Source organism: Convolutriloba macropyga, chromosome 12 (assembly GCF_964194025.1).
Source record: "Convolutriloba macropyga chromosome 12, txConMacr16.3, whole genome shotgun sequence".
NCBI classification, from domain to species: Eukaryota; Metazoa; Xenacoelomorpha; order Acoela; family Convolutidae; genus Convolutriloba; species Convolutriloba macropyga.
The window spans coordinates 44,897,381-44,916,556 of record NC_134479.1 but is presented as its reverse complement, the minus strand read 5'-3'; the positions used below and the strand labels follow the sequence as shown (position 1 = coordinate 44,916,556).

At 35.9% G+C, this 19,176-nt stretch overlaps 2 protein-coding genes across 4 annotated transcripts in view; one reads left to right on the top strand and one right to left on the bottom strand.

The window, feature by feature from the left end:
• LOC142350976 (copine-8-like) overlaps positions 1–16,900 on the top strand; it is a 118,020-nt gene extending 101,120 nt beyond the window's left edge. For 2 of the 3 annotated variants that reach the window (XM_075403007.1, XM_075403006.1), the window contains exons 15-17: positions 796–927; positions 15,240–15,392; positions 15,716–16,006. In XM_075403007.1, the coding sequence (XP_075259122.1) occupies positions 796–927; positions 15,240–15,392; positions 15,716–15,895 (465 nt within the window). In that variant the 3' untranslated portion in view covers positions 15,896–16,006. Of the gene's footprint in view, positions 1–795; positions 928–15,239; positions 15,393–15,715; positions 16,007–16,114 lie in introns of those variants that run through there. The other variant, XM_075403005.1, reaches the window with a different exon arrangement.
• Positions 1,492–7,377, bottom strand: LOC142350304 (putative phospholipase B-like 2). Its single transcript, XM_075402115.1, has 5 exons — positions 6,888–7,377; positions 6,239–6,481; positions 5,121–5,899; positions 4,666–4,814; positions 1,492–1,928 (listed from the first exon to the last, which is right to left on the bottom strand). Exons 1-5 carry the CDS (start codon positions 7,264–7,266, stop codon positions 1,730–1,732), a joined length of 1,749 nt encoding a protein of 582 aa, XP_075258230.1. The 5' UTR covers positions 7,267–7,377; the 3' UTR covers positions 1,492–1,729.
• Positions 16,901–19,176: the final 2,276 nt, after the last annotated feature.

Genomic DNA, 19,176 nt, shown 5'->3' with positions numbered 1-19,176 from the left:
GTTTTACGGTATTGCTGATAAAAAGTAATAGAAAAAATCGAACATAACAGAAACTGTTGATCCAAATTATTTTTAAAAAAAGAAAGTTCGAATCGACACTCAGATTGCGATCAAAATGCAAAATACCCCTAGTGAAGTAACTTCATGTCTACGAGCTTTTGAAGCTTCTGGCAACTGTTTTAAGACAAGCACATGCCCTCCAGAGGTCAATAGCTGCATAAGCCCCAAAGAAATTCACATTTTTTGAACTGGAGAAAAGAAATAAACTTTTGAAAACTGAAATAAGACTTACAAAACAAAATAAAAAGTCCATTAAAATCCGCGTCAGGATCGTCTGAAATGTTTTAGCGAAGTTTGACATAAGTGTATTAAAAATATTCTACTACTTGACAAAAAAACGACTAGACTCTTATTTGCACAGAATTAGAGATGTCTACATATATGGGAATCCAGAGTTACTCGCTATCTTTTGGTAACAGAGATGCTCTCAAAATATATCAAGACACCTGAGAACGGACAGTAATAGTCTAATGGCGCTCTTACAAACTGATAATAACTTACTGATTGAATGTTTATTCTGTCATTTGGTATCAGTTTGAGAACGAATTTATTATTATATTATATAGTATTGTTAGTCGGTTATGTTTTGTGAACTTGGGGTCAGAGACAGCACGCATATGTGGGGACGCCTTTTCCCAAGCCGAAATTGTCATCATGTCCATTCTAGAGGCCAATTATAGTCAGCAAGCTCTACATGGTGTATCGGTATTATGGGTCAGAAATATGGGTGTTTAGGCGGCCTCCCTTCCCCTCTCAATCATCATTGTGGGTGTGGGAAATGCTTCCTTCGATGCCATGAACGAGTTGGATGGAGATGACGTCAGACTGTCCTCAAGGGGAAGATACGCAGAGAGAGACATTGTACAGGTCAGTTAACATTAATTTGGTATCTTTGAACGAATCCAAAAATCAATAAAAACTAAGTGCTCAACAAATTTTAATGGGCTTTACTGTTCGCCAATGAACGTATACGGAGGCTGTGGCGCGATTTCGTGCATTAGCTGCCAAACTTCGTCTATGTTGTCGATGGTTGCATGACAAAATACCCAATGTGCCAAATTACCCAATGCCATTATACCCAATTTATTCCGTTTGATGATTTCGTTTATTAATTCGATTACAAATTAGCCCTCGGTATTACAAGCATGTTTTCTCATAACTAAGCTGATAATTTAATAACATGTTTGGTTGTGATAGTTTCATATCAAGTCTACCGCGCCGCTGAGACATGGCCATGACCCACAAGGCATGGCCAGATGCACTGGTTAAATATTATGCCAAACAATCGTTCTGGTAGTTTCAACATTAGTATAACATATTGGGTATATTTTTGGTATTTTGTCACATTGGGTATTTTGTCCTGACGCCGTTGTCAATAAAAAGCACAGACATAACCAACAGGTGGAAGCATTAATCTCATCTGTGTATCTCTCGCTCTTCTCAAATGAACTGTTGGTTTGAACCAAATCACAACATTTAAACAGTTCATATTTTTCATAACTAGCTTTAAAAATTAAAGTGAGAATCAACGTTAATAGTCAATTTCAGTATCAGAATGTCACTGATTTGATTCAGAGTGTCACTCATCTCAGATAGAGGTAGCTAAAGTGTCCAATATTTTGTCAACACTCGCCCCTTGGTGTAGACGAGGACCTTGATATGGATGAGCTCAAATATCCACTAAAACGGGTTCAAAGTCAAATCTCTTAGGGTGTCCTAGAGGGTTATGTCCTTTGCACGCGGTGTTCTCTTGCAATGTCCAATCAAAAACTGATTGTTGGTCGTGTGTAGGCCCACTGATCGCAATCATTTGCATCTTTCCGATCATTTCTGAATTGGTCATTTTCATGTCGGTTGCACCGTGGCACCTGTTCAAACGTTAAGCTAGCATTTCTATGTTCACCAGTTTAGAACATGTAATTTGAAGTGGATTTTCTCTTTTAAACTGTTAGTTTGTCAGCATTAAAAGAAATTGAAAAAGTTTGATAACGTCTGTTAGCTTTTAACAGTGCTTAGTTTACAAAACGACATGTTTTCGAGGGAATTTGAAAAATAAGTTGAAGTTGTTTAATTTTGGTACTTAAAATGTATTTTCAGGCCGACAAGCAAAATTGCACTTTCGATAGTTTTGTGTAGGTAAACGATGAAAAATATTTGAAATCCAAAATCTTGTCTTTTTAATAGCCGCACAGCGATAGCTGAGGCTATTATTGGCCTTCTCTTGGTTTTTTTACGACTCGAAGAGGAGTATTGGTTTTCTTAAGGTTTTTTTTTTTTACCGGAAGTACTATTCGTTCAGACGATGTTTTGACCTAAATCGAAAGCGAGTAAAGTTGCAGTGTGAACTAATTTTTTCTGAGCGAGAGAAGTTTTTTGATCATGCGCTGAGTTTAGTGAATGACTTTTTGATATTGAAAAGTAGTTTTTGACTGAATGGCACATTTAGATAACCGTTTTTAGCCGTTTTTCGTCTAAGTGGCCTAGTTTTTTTGCTTGTAATTTGGTTTTTTGTATAAATAATTTTTAATCGATGCTATGTTGAAATGTAAACCCCGGAAATTGATAGCACAGTATTTTGCATAGCCTGAAATTGCGTTTCAAATGCGAAATTGGCACATATTTCTTGATTTTTTAGTTAATTTTTGGCTTTTTTTTCTATTAATTTCTTCATTTTTGGATCTTTTATCTGTTTTTTGTCAAAAATCAGTTAATTTGGCAACTTCCCTTTGATAATTCATATACTCAATGCCTCTTTCTACCTCGATGTAATTTTGTTTCATAAAATTGTACATTTGCTAATCCGATTTTCGTAGTTTTTTGCCAATTTTTTCAGTTTAGTGTTTGTATTTTGCTTTTAATTACTAGAAATAGTATTTTGGGGAACATGAGGGACTTTAATTTCGTTTCAAAAAAAATGCAATCATTTTTCGGTGTCAAGTTTTTGAAAAAACGGATAAATTTTTTTCATAAATGCAGTCTTAAATATTTTTTGACCACTTTTTTGCAAAAGGTTTCAATTTTTCGCATGTCTGAATATTGCTTTTTCTTGTTTTATTCTCTTGAGCAAGTTGGATTTTTGTCTCGAATGACTCATTGTCTTTTCTATGTCTCGAATGCTGATCAATGAAATGTACTCGTTTTTCTTGATTTTTTTAAATTTGATTTTTAACTTTCAAAAATCAAGAATTGGTTTTTTTGTTACGGTGTTCCTAACATTGTGTCCATATTCTTCAAATTCTCGTTTGTATCACTCTAGTTTTGTCCTGGCACCTACTTTTATATTCGTTTTATTGATTTTTTCAGTTGTTAAAAAATTGAATGAATTCAGCTTTTTCTTAGATCTTGGTTTCTTCGGTTTGCAATTGATTTAATTCAAAATAAAGCAGTACTGGGAGTTTGCTAGAAAGTCTTTTCCAACATTTCTACTTATTCCTATACATTGCAATTTTCTTGCGGGCTTGGTATTGTTTTTAGACGATTTTTTGCCTTTGAATATTATTCTGTTGCTTTTGTTTTTCTATGATTAATTTAATTTTTGAATTAGTATGAAATCATGTTGTCTAGCATATATACAACAAGGAAGACTCATGTATTAATTTTGTCTTAATTGCCGTGATTAGAAATCTAATTGTAGTGGTTCTCTGATTCTTAAGTTTGAGCACTCTTTTTTGAATTATTTGGACTTTCCTGTCTTTTTTGAAAAGTTTTTATCTGACGTTTGCTTTCGCGATCTTTTTGAGATTAGAATCAATAATTATCTGAGGGCAATTGATGGCCCTGTCAGCTTTGTCAAGCTATCAGCTTTTCGACCATGCTAAAAATTTCAAGACTTTTTTAACGATACCAAACGTTTTCAATAATAAAATTTTGCTGCATTTTCTTTCTCTTGGTGACAGTGGTTTAAATTTCACCGATTTTTAGATCAGACCCGGGGAGGTAATGAGTTAATGGATTAATATAAAAGGTAATGGCTTCAGCTTTTTGTGAAGTTTTGGTGATTCGAGTCGCTTCCGGAATTCTTCCGGCTATGTTTTTTATTTCGTCGTCATGATTTTTGTTACGACCATATGACGTCACAGCCATTTTTTGTTCATTCGTTCATGCAATTTCAATTGAATTGCATGTGTGACGTCATTTTTCGCTCTTAGTGGAGCGAGTTTTTTTGTTCATGCGCGTGATTAAATTTTTGGTCACACTTGACTTACCTCACTCTCAAAAGTGACTTCCTCACTTTGAAATTGACTTTTATTTACTTTAATTCAAAGAGATAAGGTCAAATGGGTGTGTATCACTCTAAATGAAGGTTATTGGCGATCAGCTAATAGAGGCAGCAATAACTTATACAGATTTTTAATCAAAATATAACAGATCAGCCTTCAATGAAAAGATAAATTTTTTTGGTCTGTCTTTTTTACTGTTTTTTTTAGACTGCCGATCTACGAATCTATTGCGGCTATTTTCTGGCAATCTGCCAGCTATGTTATTAAAATATAAATTGAATTATGTAGATCAGTCGATTTTTCTTTTCTAAGAAAGTTTTAGAATGTTGAACATGTTAGCATTTTGGGTATGTTTGTACATTAAGCATGTTATTAAGATTCGTACCTTGCACCCTCGGAAGCAATTTGATAAGTTCCATTGAGTGGGTTTAATTCACACCGGGCACTGATGCCATTCTCAGCGCTGTATCCCAAAGGAGTGCAGTTACAAGCTGCGTAGGGGTCATTTTGGAAGTCATTGTAGCGCATCAGAGCTGTTGTTAATCGTTCATTCGATCAGTTTCCATTACAAAATAAAGTTATGAATGGTTGTTGAGTTTCAGAAAGTTGCTCTTGTGCATGATTGGTTATTCATGCATGGATTGATTGGTGTTCTATGCGGGATATTTTTGAGATACATTTTATTAGAGTTTGAAGATAGCCTTTCTCTGGAAATTTTATACCTAAGATTATGAACTTTTGGTAACTGTTTCTCAGCAATATCTGCGGCAAATTAAATGAAAGATGTGCTTTCTTAATTAAAAAGCTTATTTATAGGAGAAACGCAAGGAAATTGATCCCGATTGTGCTGTTCAAGTCAACAGCTTTAGGCAGGTCGCGTCTGAAAATATTTGCTCTGGGACATTGGTCGTGTGAATAGAACAAACCGTACGCGTTAATATAGGCTGTATAGTTGTTTCTCGCTTGCGTTTCGGGAAAGTAGGGAACATTATAACTGACCCACGCCTTTTCCCCTGTCATCAGAAAACTTGACATGTCTTTCGACATTATAAACCCGGGTAGTTGTTCCAAAACATACAAGGTTCCGGGCTGTATGGTTTGGTTGGGCGTGAATTGTTTGTAATCAACGATCATCCATTGGTTGTTGTAAGTCCCAGAGTTGAATTTGGCAAAGTAATCAACCCATTCTTTTCCTGAGCTACTTAACCGATTTGCAACCGTTACCCGTAGGAAATATGGTACAGTATCCGGTACTATGTAGTCGTACAGGGTTGAGTTTTGGATCCCGTTTGTGGTTTCAAAAACTGCCAAGTTTTGCCCAGTTTGGTAGTAATCATCAACAGAGTTCACGATTCCAGCGTATGAACTTTCTAAAATTGTTGAGCCCGCAATGGTTGCCACGGAACCCTGGCTTGATTTATAAGGCAAGATAAACTTTTTGATAATTCGCAGCATCATAATGTAGTCACCCCAAGTGTCGTGTGAAGCTATGATATCGTAGTCGAGGTTTCGAATTAAAGCACTGCATGAAAATGAGTTGACCTTGATTTCGCCCGCTTCGAACTTTATTGTCAAATCTGACAGTTCGCCCATTTGCCATTGAAACTCCCATAGTGGCCCTAAGATCACGATCGCATATATTGCACTGTATCTAATGACATTTTGACATGATCTCTAGGTTGAAAAATGCAAAGAATTGAGACATATCTTGAAGTGTTTAATTGCTCTCGAACTAACTTTGAAGCAATTATTGTAAACGTGTTTCTTTTTTTAAGTTTATGTTTAGTTTTCAGTTTATGTTATTCGGTTTATGTTTCTTTCAAATTTCTTATTGCCTTTCAAAATTCGCCATAAGTTTTATACTGAAGCGCAACTTCAAAAATGATACATTGGAAATTTGCGCATGGTTGAAAATTCTTGAAAGAATTTATTTGAAAAACTTTTTGGAAAAATCTTACCTGAAGGATCAATATCTTTTGAGACAATGGGTAAGATCCCAAGATAGGCATCTTCAATTCCTTTGATCTGGTACATAATGAGACCCACTTGGTACCAATAGGCCTGGTCTTGCTTTGAGTCGACGTTGGTACTGAGGAACTTATAGTTCTCAGCGATGAAGTTCTTCACCTCGTCATTGAAACCCCAAGTTCCGGCGCCCGTGTTATGGAAGGTTTGGTTGATCTTTGTAGAAGTTATGTATCCTTAAAAAGGGTAGTCATGCATTAAAATAGTTTAATTTATCATAATATACTTTTTGACGCATTTGTATTGATAATTTTTTTGGCTATTTCGCTGGGCATCTCATCCAGCTTTAGAAAGGGTGAAGCTACACCCCTTTCACACCTCTTTTCAGCAGTGGATTAAATCTGCTATCCAGTCACTTCAAAATTGTTTTTTCAAATTTTTAAAGTGGCTGGATAGCACATTTAATCAATCCACTACTCTTCCCGACGTCCGAAAAAAACATGGAAAATAACTAATGGGAAAGTGAATTTTTTGTTTGCGCGGACTGATCTTTAATAGATTATGATTACCTGAATCAAAAGCTAAGTGCCAAAAATTTACTCCTAGTATAATATAAAGTATTTTTCAAAATGCCATGACTACCTTCAAGATATCCAGCGCTGTAAGCTTGAGTTGCATCGTCAAAATCGGAGTTTGTTTCAATTGTGAGATATGAGAATCCTTCTTCCTCGGTTTGGTCACTGAAAGATGCTTTCGCGATCCAATCTTCGCTTTCAATTTTCTCGGCAGATAAGTGAAGTTCGTGGTTTTGATTCCTGGTTACATATCGGGTTTTTGTCGTGATTGCATGTACAAAAAGAGTTAGAGAAATTGATAAACAGAATTTCTCTATTATGAAGTTTGACCATTTTGTATGCTTCATTTTGTCACTAAATCCGACTTTGATTATTTGATTGCAATGGCTCTCGAAATTGTAATCAGATAATCTTTGAACTGCTAATATTTGGCCATAAGTGTACATTATATGCTCACATGATAAATTACAATTGCATCAAATTGTTCCACTTTACTGCTCAATTGAAATAATATATTGAGTTTTGGTTAATGTTTTTGTTTATACTTAGTATTGCCGTTCAAAGCTTGAAAGCATTATTGACAAAAACAATGTTGAGCTCCATGCAAAACATCACCGGGACGTCTTTTGACTTCTCTGCTGGTCTTTTGTCATTGCTTTGACATACATGACTTAAAAATAATGTGTTCGGTAGCAATGCATGAATTGATTTAGGCCAACTTGTTGTTTTTTATCCATTTTTTTCCAGCAACCGATTTCAAAAAATATAGTGATAGGTTCAAAACTGTTTAATTGCTCTCAAAAGAAGTTTGTATCAATTATATTAGTCATTTGGTTTTTTATGCAAATTTTTAGCTCCACCGATTTTCTGTCTAACGTATTGGATCTGAGGGCATTGAGATACTGAGCAGCTGTCTTGAAGCTGAACCTTGAATTTTGACTGTTTTCCAAGCATGTAATTTACCGAAACTGTTGAAGAAGCACAAACGGATAGTGTGAAAGGTGTTTTTATTTTGCTCTTAAACAAAGTTTGTAGCAATTATCTCAGTCATGTGTTTAATAGCCGCCGTCACCCCCTCAAAGGGCTATTATTTAAGCGCTCTCCCTTTTTACAATGCAAAGAATTTGAATTGTATTGGGGCACTGTCTTTTTACGACTCGAAGAGGAGTATTGGAGAAGTGCTTTTTTTAATCAATTTTATCGGAGTGATTTTTGAAGCGGGAAATGAAACGCGTGAAAAAATTTGGAGTGATTTTCGTGCTGAATAAAAGTGAGGAGCAGAGCGAAAAGAGTGGATTTTATTCATACCGCTGTTTAATAGCCGCGTCCTCAATTCTAGGCGGCTATTATAGCGCTCCTAATTTTTTACAATTCAAAGAATTTGAATTGTATTGGGGCGCTGTCTTTTTTTTAAGATCTGTTCACACATTTTCATGATTTTTGAAGTCAAATTGGAGTAGTGATTTTGGTCACGCCGAAACAGGAAATGGAGCGAAAAAGCGAGTGGTTTTGCGGCGTGAAATTTTTCGCTCTAATTTTAAAGTAGAGTGAGAATACGGTGTTTGAACAAAAATTCGCTTTATCGGTAGTGGTTTTTTGTTCACATGCGGCAATTTCACTTTGATTTTTACTGTTTTTTCAATTTTTGGATCGGATTTTTTTCTAAATGGTTTTTCCAATCCATTCATAGTCCGTTCTAGGTCTAGTTTTCTGTTTAGTCAATGAAAATTCTTTGAATTGTACGTCAGGACTTGTCCTACTATATTTTTTTACTTCGTCTAACAGATTTTTGTTTCGTCTTACCGTGACTTCTTGGAATTGACTTTTTCAATGACTTACCTCACTCAAAAAAATGACTTCTGAGCTCACTTATGAAACTTTAAATTTTATGAACATTTACTTTTTAAAGGTCAATAGTGTGCATCTAAGTAGTGCTAAACATATGCCCTAATTCTTGATTATTAGAGTCTTGAGTTATTGATTTCGAATATTAATTTTGGGATCGATCTTTTCCGTTTGTGCCCCCCCAAATGTTGCACGTGCATATGAGGGGTGCAAATAATATGCGCCCGCTAAGCTGAGGGGGCACAAACGGAAAAGATCCTAATTTTGAAAAGCCCTATTAGGGCTTTCTCCTTATAGAGCTTATGTGTCTCATAAAAATGACAGTCCGAAGCTAACACAAAAAGTCTAGTGGACAATTAAAGGACTGGTGGTCAGTCTGTCTATTTATTTCTATAGTTGTTTCGATTCATGTAACGGCACTAGCGTCTATGGTGGCTATTTTCCGGGCATCTGCCGGCTATGTTTTTGAGAGAGCGAGAAATGGATGTGAAATAATTTTCTCTGAGCGAGCGTAATTTTTTGGTTCACGTGCGGCTTTTAAAAGCAGTTTTTTGCAATCTTTGATGGTTATGAGGTTTTATTATGATAGTGTATTAGTTTTAGGCTTGTTTTGATAGGAATTGAAGGTTTCCAGTATTTAATTTGAGTTTAATGCTAATTTGGAGGTTTTTGATCAGTTTTGCTGAATTTTTAAGACGAAATTTAAGGATTTTTGCCTGTTTTGTTTTACTGCTTTAAAAGGGATTTAAATAGAAGCGTGTTACGTAAGGAATTTTCAAATACCAATTGATTAAAGTTTTGTTAGTAAACATATTTTTCTAAGAAAAAATGGCAGAAAAATTGAGAAATTTTAAACCATTTTTCTTATTTTTTTGCAGTTCTTCTTTTTTAATCTTAGACAAGTTTCTTAGCCTATTATGAATTGCCCATTGTTTTGCCAGCTTTTCTTTGCTCTAATTGCAAAGGAACTTTATCTTTCCTTGAACTATTTAAAAAAACGTATTTTTCTAGTTTTTGTTCAATTTGTTTTTGAATGCCGTTTCTATTCTTCCTTTTTTCATGGCATTTGTGGAGCTTTAGGCTTCACAATAGATGTTCTAGTTGTTTAGTCTTAATTTTGGGCAATTTTCTCCTTCGAGTCGTTTTCGGAGTTCTTCCGGCTATGTTTTTTTTAAGATCTGTTCACGCATTTTCATGATTTTTGAAGTCAAATTGGAGTAGCGATTTTGGTCACGCCGAAACAGGGAGTGGAGCGAAAAAGCGCGTTTGTTTTCGCGGCATGAAACTTTTTCGCTCTAATTTTAAAGTACAGTGAGAAAACGGTAATTAAACAAAAATTCGGTTTCTTGCTAGTGGTCTTTTGTTCACATGCGGAAATTTCACATTGATTTTTACTGTTTTTTTTCGATTTTTTGGATTTGTTTTTTTCTAAATGTTTTTCCCAATCCATTCAAAGTTCATTCTAGGCCTAATTTTTTGTTTGAACCAAATTTCCCTTTCTCGCTAGTGGTTTTTTTTTGTTCAAATGCGGAATTTTGACATGGATGTTTTTTTTAAACTTTTTTGATCTGATTCTTTAGAAACGGTTTTCCCATTTCACTGCTAGTCCGTTCTAGGTCTCGTTTTTGTTCAGTCAGTGAAAATTATTTGAATTGTGCGTCAGAACTTGTCCTATGTTTTTTTAATTCGCTTTACCTTTTGATCACGTTTTTAGTTTTACATAAGTCACGATATTCACGTTTTGTCTTCTGACTTACTGCACTCACTGTTGCAACTGAATGGATTCTAAATTCTTTCACGGATTGAATTGCGCAATGTAGTAAATACGGTCAATGTCAAAAGAGCAAAATCACAATCAAAAGAAACGGGGTAAACCGATAAAGCTCATTAAGTCATAAAGCATTAGGTTGTCAAAGTTTATTAGTGCAATTGCTAGCTGAAATTAGTATTAAACTTAAACCCTCCAGTTTAGAAGCTGAAGTAATAATAGGTATAGCATCTAACTGAAACTGTACACTGAATTAGAACAATTTTTGAAACTTAGGAAACATTTTTGTCAATATCTCTTCTTTTTTCATTCTGCTTCAGTCTCGATGTGCGTCTAGTGCGTCAATGGGGGCTATTTTCTGGCGGTCTGCCGGCTATGTGTAAATGCTCTTAAACGAAGTTTGTAGCAATTATATTAGTCCTGTCGGTCTTTTTATGCGATTTTTCGCTTGAACGATTTTTTGTCTAACCCTTCTGACTTTTCGTCATTGAAAACCTGATAAACAGGTAGCACCAAGCGGGCATTAAGTTCTCTTAGAGCCTTTCAGCTCTGTTTCAGCTTCAACTGTTCTGGAGACTTATGCTTATGGTGTGAAGAGCGGTTCTTAGAGGTTGAAGACCCCTTCATTGTTGACCCCCCCACTGTTGCCTCCCAAAAGCCCTCGATTCACCTCCCTTCCTCCTTTTCTAGCTACTGACGAACAACCGCTGGCTAAAAACAAGCAATTTTTTGTATCATTGTGCACAATTTTTTCTTCAAGCGTTTTGTCATTTTTAATAGCCGCCTCATCTTCTCAGCCGGCTATTATAGCGCTCCTATTTTTTTTTACTTCGTCGAATAAAAAAATGTTTCGCTTTACCTCATTTTGCCGCTTTTTCAACATTTTGCGTGATATCTTTTTGACTTCTCTAGACTAGTTTCTCTCTTCTCTCATTCTGCTAGAAGTGATTTTGAACATCAGTTGCTCAGCAAAGCAATTCAAAATGAACAGAGTCAGTATAAAAAATTGAAGTCAGAAGTAGAAACGGGATAAACCCATAAAGCCCAATTTTAGATGCCCGCTATTTGAACGTCGTTCCTATAAGTCTTAGTTACCATCTCTAATGCTTATTGGTATTGATATTAGCCCCTGTAGCCTGTCTCTAAGAAACAGAAGTACGTTATCTTCAACTACGAAATGCCATCAAAATAAATCGCACTTAAAAAATGTTTTTGTACAAAAATCTTTTTTTTTTCAATATTTTCTATTCTTTCAATCCCAATCATGCTTATTGGAATCAACGGCGGCTATTTTCCGGCAATCTGCCGGGTATGTTTTGATGTTTTTAGCCCTAGATGTCAAGGAACCTCCTCTAGGCTTTAATAAAATGTTACTGCTTAGTTTCTAGTGGTAATGGAAGAAAACCCAGGGGCCAGAAAACCTTCCTAAGGAGTTTAATATTAAGTTACTGATAAATTTTCATTGGTCATGGAATAGTAGTTCAACTTTTTAATGTCACAAATTTTAGCAATTTTTTATATAAAGATTGCTTTTTTTCAAGTTTTTGAAAATTTGGCGTTTTTTAAAAATTTTTTCAGTTGCAAGAGCCAATGAACCTTCTCTAGGGTTTGAAAATAGGTTACTGTATAATTTCTAGATGTAATGGAATGTCTTGCAAGATTTTAACATCACGAATTTTAGCATTTTTTGACAATTTTTGCCATTTTTTTCAACTTTTATAGTCATTATTCAAGTTCTTTGAGCCTCAAGCGTCAGGAAACCTCCGTAAGAGTTTGATAAAATGTTACTGGAAAAGGTTTGGTCATGGATTAATTTCCAACTTTTTAATATCGCAAGTTTTTGCAATTTTTTAAAAAAAACTTGCATTTTTAAATTCAGTCATTTTTTAGATTTTTCTAGCCTCAAGAGCCACTGAACTTTCTTTAGGGTTTGATAATATGTTACTGCATAGTTTATAGATGTTATGGAATGCTTTTCAGGTTTTAATATCACGAATTTAAGAATTTTAAAAAAAATTTCAATTTCGTGTTTTTGAATTTTTTCCGGCACCAGGGGACCTGGGACCTGCTCCAAGGTTTGATAATAAGCTGTTGCATAGTTTCTAGAGTTAATTAAATGGTTTGCAATGTTTTTATGACTCCAGTTCTTAATTTTTGGATAAAATTTAAAAATTTTTTACAAATTTTTGGAAAATTTTTTATCATGCTCCCAGTGTATGGATCTTCCAAGTGTAGGAAATCATTGTTAATTGCCCTCAAAAGCAATTTGTAGCAAATGTTAATCCTGTTTGTCTATTTTATGCTTTTTCGCGCTGGGCCGATTTTTCGTCTGATCCATTTGACTTTCGTCTCCAGAAACGGGATAAAGAGGTAGCGCCCAGTTTGCATAAAGCTCTTAGAGCCATTTAGCCCACTAGTCTTCAAATATGCAATTAACAGAAACTGTTTTGGAGACTTTTACCTATGGTGTGAAGCGCGGTTCTTAGAAATTGATCCCACACCCCCACCCACCCACCGCCCCCTCATCAGTCCCCCATTCCACTTTTGCACCCCCGCTGCCTTCGCCTTGCGCCCCTTCATTTAATCTAAAGCTGGCCTCACTAAACCGTGTTTAGCTACCGACGAAGCCAACCGCTCGCCGGTCTTTTGAGAGCAATTCGCCCAACGTTAGTCGGTTATGTTCTTTTTATGTGAAGTTTTCGTCTGACCCATTTGAATTTTTATCCTCAAATAGGATAAACTGGTAGCAGCCAGAGGGCTTTATGTTTTCTGAGAGCTTTTGAGCTCATTATTCTCCAAGTATGCGATTCACAGAAACTGTTCTGGAAAAATATAATCATGGTGTGAAGGACGGTTCTTAGAGTTTGACCCCCACACATCTGTTTAATTTTACGCCTCAAAAACGGGATAAACAGGTAGCGCTCGGAGGGCATTAAGTGGCGAGCAGTTCTCTTAGAGCCCTGCGCCTTTTTAGTCTCTAGGTATGCGTTTTTAAAGACCATTTCATGGTATGAATGGCGGTTCTTAATCTTAATAGTTTGACCCCCGTAGTAAGCCCAACTTTCTCCCTCAACACTCCTCCCGTCCTTCCTCCAGCTTGATATTTGACACCCCCCAAAGAAAAGTAATTTTTTGCTTGACGTATTTTGCTCTTTTGTTTTAGAACTTTTTTTCGGTTTCACATCACGAGTGAGCTTTTCACGCTTGACTTTCCGTTTTTCTGTGTGACATAAATTGCTCGAATTCAGAACTTGAGTCTGTTGCTAAAACAAAATCAATTGTAAGATATTCGAGCACATGGGACTGTTAGGCGAGTGGCTATTGCTTCAGTCTGGAACTCTGAAAGTTGCGGGTCCGAATCCTTACCTGGTCGGATTACTGAATCATATCGAAAAATTTATCTAGGCTAGAGCCCGCCTGTGAATCAAATTGCCCCACCTGTCCAAGAGCAATTTGTCCGACATTTGTCGGTTTATGTTTTTAATTCATTAGGCTTGAGTTATTTAGCCGTGATAGCGTTACTGGAGGCATTTAACGCTGAACTGTGTTCTCTGAACATGACGTATGACGAAATAGACGAATACTGAAAAAATTGTGAAAGCCGTTTTTTTAGCTTTTTATAGTTCTCAACTGGCGAACAGCTATTCTGGCATTCTTCCCGCTATATTTTTTCGGCATTTGTGTCCGACTGTTTTTAAAGCTTTCTTAAGTTAAATCTTTTAGTTAATTTGAGGCCTTCCTCAGCTTAATTTTGTGGGCAATGTCGTTTTTCGCTGTCGATAGAAATGTTTTGTTGAAATTGATATATTTTTGGTCACGCAAGGCTTGCTTCATTTTCAAATTGATTTTTAATCACCTTGGTTGGAGAAATTCAGCTCATTTGATGATATCCATTAAACAGCTTTTGATCGAATTTGGAAGCAAATATTGTAGTCATATATGTCTTTGTTATGCAAAATATGTGCTTATCCGATTTGTACCTTAATGAGTTTTGGCGCTTATATTCTTGACATTGTTTTCTCATGCACTGTTTTAAACAGTTAGTTTCATTTGGCGGCTGTTTATAACTAAATTCCAGCCTCTGCGTTGGAGTGCATTTCTTCCGATGTTTGTTAGTTTTTGTTAAGTTAAGGTCAATTTAGACCAACTGAGAAGCAATCAAAATTTTTTTTATATGAGCCAATTAGGTCTTTTTCAGCTTATGACACCTGACACCTCCGAGGTGACATCAGAGTAAATTTTATTAAACTATGCCTGTTTTCGCTAAGTTTCGTCTGACCTGTCGGCAACATTTTTGTTGTCTGCCAAGGAATACGCTTGCCTGGTTATTTTGCGAAAATTCAGTGGACCCATTTGTCTTGATTTTGATTAGCTGTGACTTCTTGGATATTAAAACGCAATTACTCTATTTCAGATATTGACCCAGGTTGTAGCAGGGTTGATGTTTTGGCGTACTCTTGGTTTAGAGGCAGAAAAGCGGTCTTTCTGTGCGGGGAAAAGTTTGTTTTTGAAAATGACTTTTTGAGTGAAGTTGGGGATAGATATTATTCAAAGGCTCTGTTGAAAATCCGTTCGAAGCTATAGAGTAGTCCATTATCATCCTAAAGCTTGCCCTACTTAGTAGTTTGCTTCTAGCTCTAGTGATTTATTGCTATTACATGCAAACATTTCATCTTTGATATGTCAACTCTATTGCTGGGACTTTTTTTAACAACTTATTTGAATTGTAATGAACGATTCTCAAATATAATAAGATAGAAAACTTCAGACAGATCGAAAACTTCAGTTAAATTATAATATTTTCAGTTCGTGCCTTTGCGTGAATACATTGGCAAACATCAGGGAGACCCAATGATGGTCCAGGCGATTCTGGCCAAGGAGGTGTTGGCGGAGGTGCCAGATCAGTTCTTATCCTTCATGACCAAACACGGAATACAGCCCAACCCCCCACGACACCAGGTATGTAAAACTGATAAATCAATACTAGGTATGTAATTCATTAAAACTTCGCTGAGCATCAGTGTTGACACAAATAGACGCGTTTAAGTTCAAAGAAAAGTCTCTACCGATAGTTCTGCCCTTCGAATAAGAGTTAAAATTTATTTACTGACACCGAAACTGAAAAAAAAAACGCCGAAAGAAAATGCATCTGAGAACTCGTATGTGAATAACAAGGAAGGTGCTCGGATCTTAGCTAAAAAGTTGCAAGAAAGTTAATATTTAAAGGCAAAGTGTTTACGGTTAAAGTGACGGTTAAAAACAGGGAAATGTCATTTTTTCAGCCTCCGCCGGCCCCTGGCTCTGTTCCATTCATGCCCTCAATGCAACAACCAGGAGGAGCACCCCCCTCTTACCCTCAGGGCAACACATCCTCTTCCTTCGCATCAGCTCCCCCTCCATCTCAGGGTGACGTCTCTGTTCCGCAATATTCAAATGTTGCGCCACCGCCTTACTACGGATGAACTTAACTTTAATATGACACATAGTTACTCTGTTAAGACATTGGGAAGGTTTCCTTTTCCCCGTGAATTTAAGTTTAGTTTTCATAAATATTTTTGAACAACTCTAACGTGTTTTTGCACTCAATATTTTCAGACTATTTTTCGGAAATTGCTTCTATGCCTAATATGTTATGTAAAAATATGGTTCTTTGTAGATTGCCATATTCTAACGGGGGAAAGGGAAATATTTCCCGAAAACATTAATATAAATTCTGTTTTTTCCCATTATAGCTCATGAAGTTAGACCCCAACCCCCCATTATGGCATAGTTTCAGAAATGGAGAAATGTTTCCAGGTTTTCCTCTTAGTTATCCTGACAGTAATGGGAAACAGTAATTTTTGCTATTCGATTGCACCAAAACGCAAAATTGGTTCATGTAACGGTGTATGTTCCTCTTATGGCTTTCAAAATAGCTGACAGCTCAGAATGCAAAAAAATATCAGAAAGCAAGGGGGGTATAAATAGCCATGGAGGGACCCGATTATATATGTACAGTTTCCCCAATTATACATTTAATTCCGTGTGAAATTGTTGCCCTCCTTTTGGTTACATTTGGAATTTCCTGTACAACGAACTGACTATCTAAATATACTTTCGTTATTCAAGGTGTTCTATTCTGTCGGCTCGAAATTATTAAAGATTATTGGGAAAGTAATTTGGGGATTGAAACATTGTTTCACGTGGGGTTGAAATTGTGTTCAAGATAAGTAAAATATGAGATTTGACTAATTGTTACACAAGCGTGCATAGATATTGTCTGAAGCGATAGATACATTCCTAGTTTTTGAAATAATTATTAAAAATAGTTTAATTTGAGTTTGAATTAATCTTCCTTTGATTTCGTTTGCTTTGCAGAATATCAATCAATCATTTCTAGACTTCATCATTACCTATTTGATACTGAAAGTTTTTCATTCTTTGCTATGCAGAGTTTACTATTTTAAATTGAATGCATTTTTGGGATAGTTGCTGTTTTCATCACAAAAAGCTAGAAACCAGCTGACATTTTTGAAATTAACCAAATGAGGTTTTATGTTCTGGTGGTCAAACTTTGTTTACTGGTACCCTACAAGTAGTTCTCTCCAAATGCGAATGATCAAAAGAAAAATTTATCTTTGTTTAATATATGATAGTTTAACAAGGAGCAATACAGCGAGGTGACCAAAACCACAGAATAGGAGCCAATATTCACCAGTTCCCATATCGGTTATCGGTGTTCAACTACACATGAAATGCTAATTAAAGTCCCTTTACTTCAGGCGTTTCAAGACAGTATTAGAGAATTAGCGACCTCGCATCACGTCATAAGTATGTTAGAACACATATTAGCCGTCCAAGGGACATGTTGCTCTGACACGAGGATGCTTGCGCACAAGCACGGTGCAAATCCAGGGGGCCTAAGATTTATGTTTGAACTCATAGAGAACCAAATGGTAATTAAAAGCTGCCCTCATCTCAGCAGCTATTTTTGTGCTTCTATTTTTTACCATCTTAGAATTGGATTGAATTTTTGTAAGATATTTTACATTTTTCCACGACTTTCGTCTAAAACGGGATAAACAGGTAACACCCAGTGGGCATTAAGTTTCATAAGAGGCCCGTAAGTGGCTTTAGTAATCGTTCAAATGCTTAGAATGGCGAGGCTGGGAATGCCTTAATTCAAGCGTAAAAGATCATTTTTGGGAATTTTCGAGCCCAAAATTGCAGTTTTTGAGGTTTTTCAGCATTTAAGGAGGTTTTTATTGGATCAGACTAGAATTGACATTTGTCGAAGTCAATAAGGTCTTTTGCAAGACAATTTAATTTTTATGGCCGTTTTGTGAGCTATATGTTTAATTGCTCTCAAACGAAGTTTGTAGCAATTATATTAGTCCTGTCGGTCTTTTTTTATGCGTTTTTTCGCTTGACCGGTTTTTCGTCCGACGCTTTTGACTTTTCGTCCTCAAAAACGGGATAAACAGGTAGCGCCCAGCGGGCATTAAGTGCTCTTAGAGCCTATCAGCTGTTTCAGCTCAAACTTTTTTGGAGACTCGTACTTATACTTATGGTGTGAAGGGCGATTCTTAGAGGTTGAAGACACCCCCACTGCTGCCCCCCCCCCCACCCTAGTGTTGCCCCCCATCAGCCCCGGGTGCACCCCCCCCCCCTCCCGTGGCTAGCTACTGACGAACAACCGGTGCTAAAAACGCAAATTTATATTCTGCAATTTTTTTCAAGCTTTTTGAAAATTTTTGACATTTTATTTTTATCAGCCCTATGTGTCAAGGAACCTCCTTTAGGTTTTAAAATAGGTTACTGCGTAGTTTCTTGTGGTAATGTAATGGTTGCAACATTTTATCATCACTAATTTTCGCATTTTTCTGACAAAACGTGCAATTTCAAATTTTTTTGACATTTTTCCTTATCAGGTCTTTACAGACCCAGGGACCAGCAAACATCCTATAGGATTTTTAGATTTTAGATTTCTAGATTTTTAAGATTTTTTCAGCCTTGAGCAGAGGAACCTCCTCTAGGGTTTGAAAATAGGTTTATGAATAATTTTTAGATTAAATGGAATGTCTTGCAAGATTTTAACATCACGAATTTTAGCATAGTTTTTGCCATTTTTTCCAACTTTTTTTAACATTTAGTCATTATTCAGATATTTGAGCCTCAAGGGTCAAAAAAGCCACCGTTAGGGTCTGATAATAAGTTATTGGAGAATTTTTGTTGGTCATGGATTAATTTTCAAATTTTTAATATTAAGTTTCAGCAATTCGTTTTTCAAACTTTCAAAGCTTTTTGATTTTTTTTTCATTTTTTAGGTTTCTCTATTCTCAAGGGCCACGGAACTTCCTCTAGGGTTTGATAATATGTTACTGCATAGTTTATAGAAGTAATGGAATGTTCTTCAAGATTTTAATATCACGAATATAAGCAATTTTTAAAAATATTTGCAATTTTTCATGTTTTTCAATTTTTTCCGGCAACAGAGAACCTGGCACCTCCTCCAAGGTTTGATAATAATCTGCTGCATAGTTTCTAGAGTTAATAGGATGTGATCAACGTTTTTTTACTGCAGTTTTTGTAATATTTAAAATTTTTAAAACTTTTAGTTTTAAAGTAATGAAATTTTAAATTTTTTGTCCTTTTCTGAGTTTAACGACCATTACTGGCCAACGAAAGTTTTTCAAACCGCGGAGATGGGTTACTTGACATAACTTTTCAGACAAAAAATGGTTTTGATTTTTTTATTGCGGAG

Excerpts from the sequence above, each read along its gene's own strand:
- LOC142350304 (XM_075402115.1), bottom strand. The coding sequence starts at position 7,266 with ATGTACACTTATGGCCAAATATTAGCAGTTCAAAGATTATCTGATTAC. Across the intron at positions 5,900-6,238 it reads AAAAGATATTGATCCTTCAG|GGCCACTATGGGAGTTTCAA; the intron begins GTAAGATTTTTC and ends TCGTGATCTTAG. Across the intron at positions 1,929-4,665 it reads ATTGCTTCCGAGGGTGCAAG|GTGCCACGGTGCAACCGACA; the intron begins GTACGAATCTTA and ends ACGTTTGAACAG.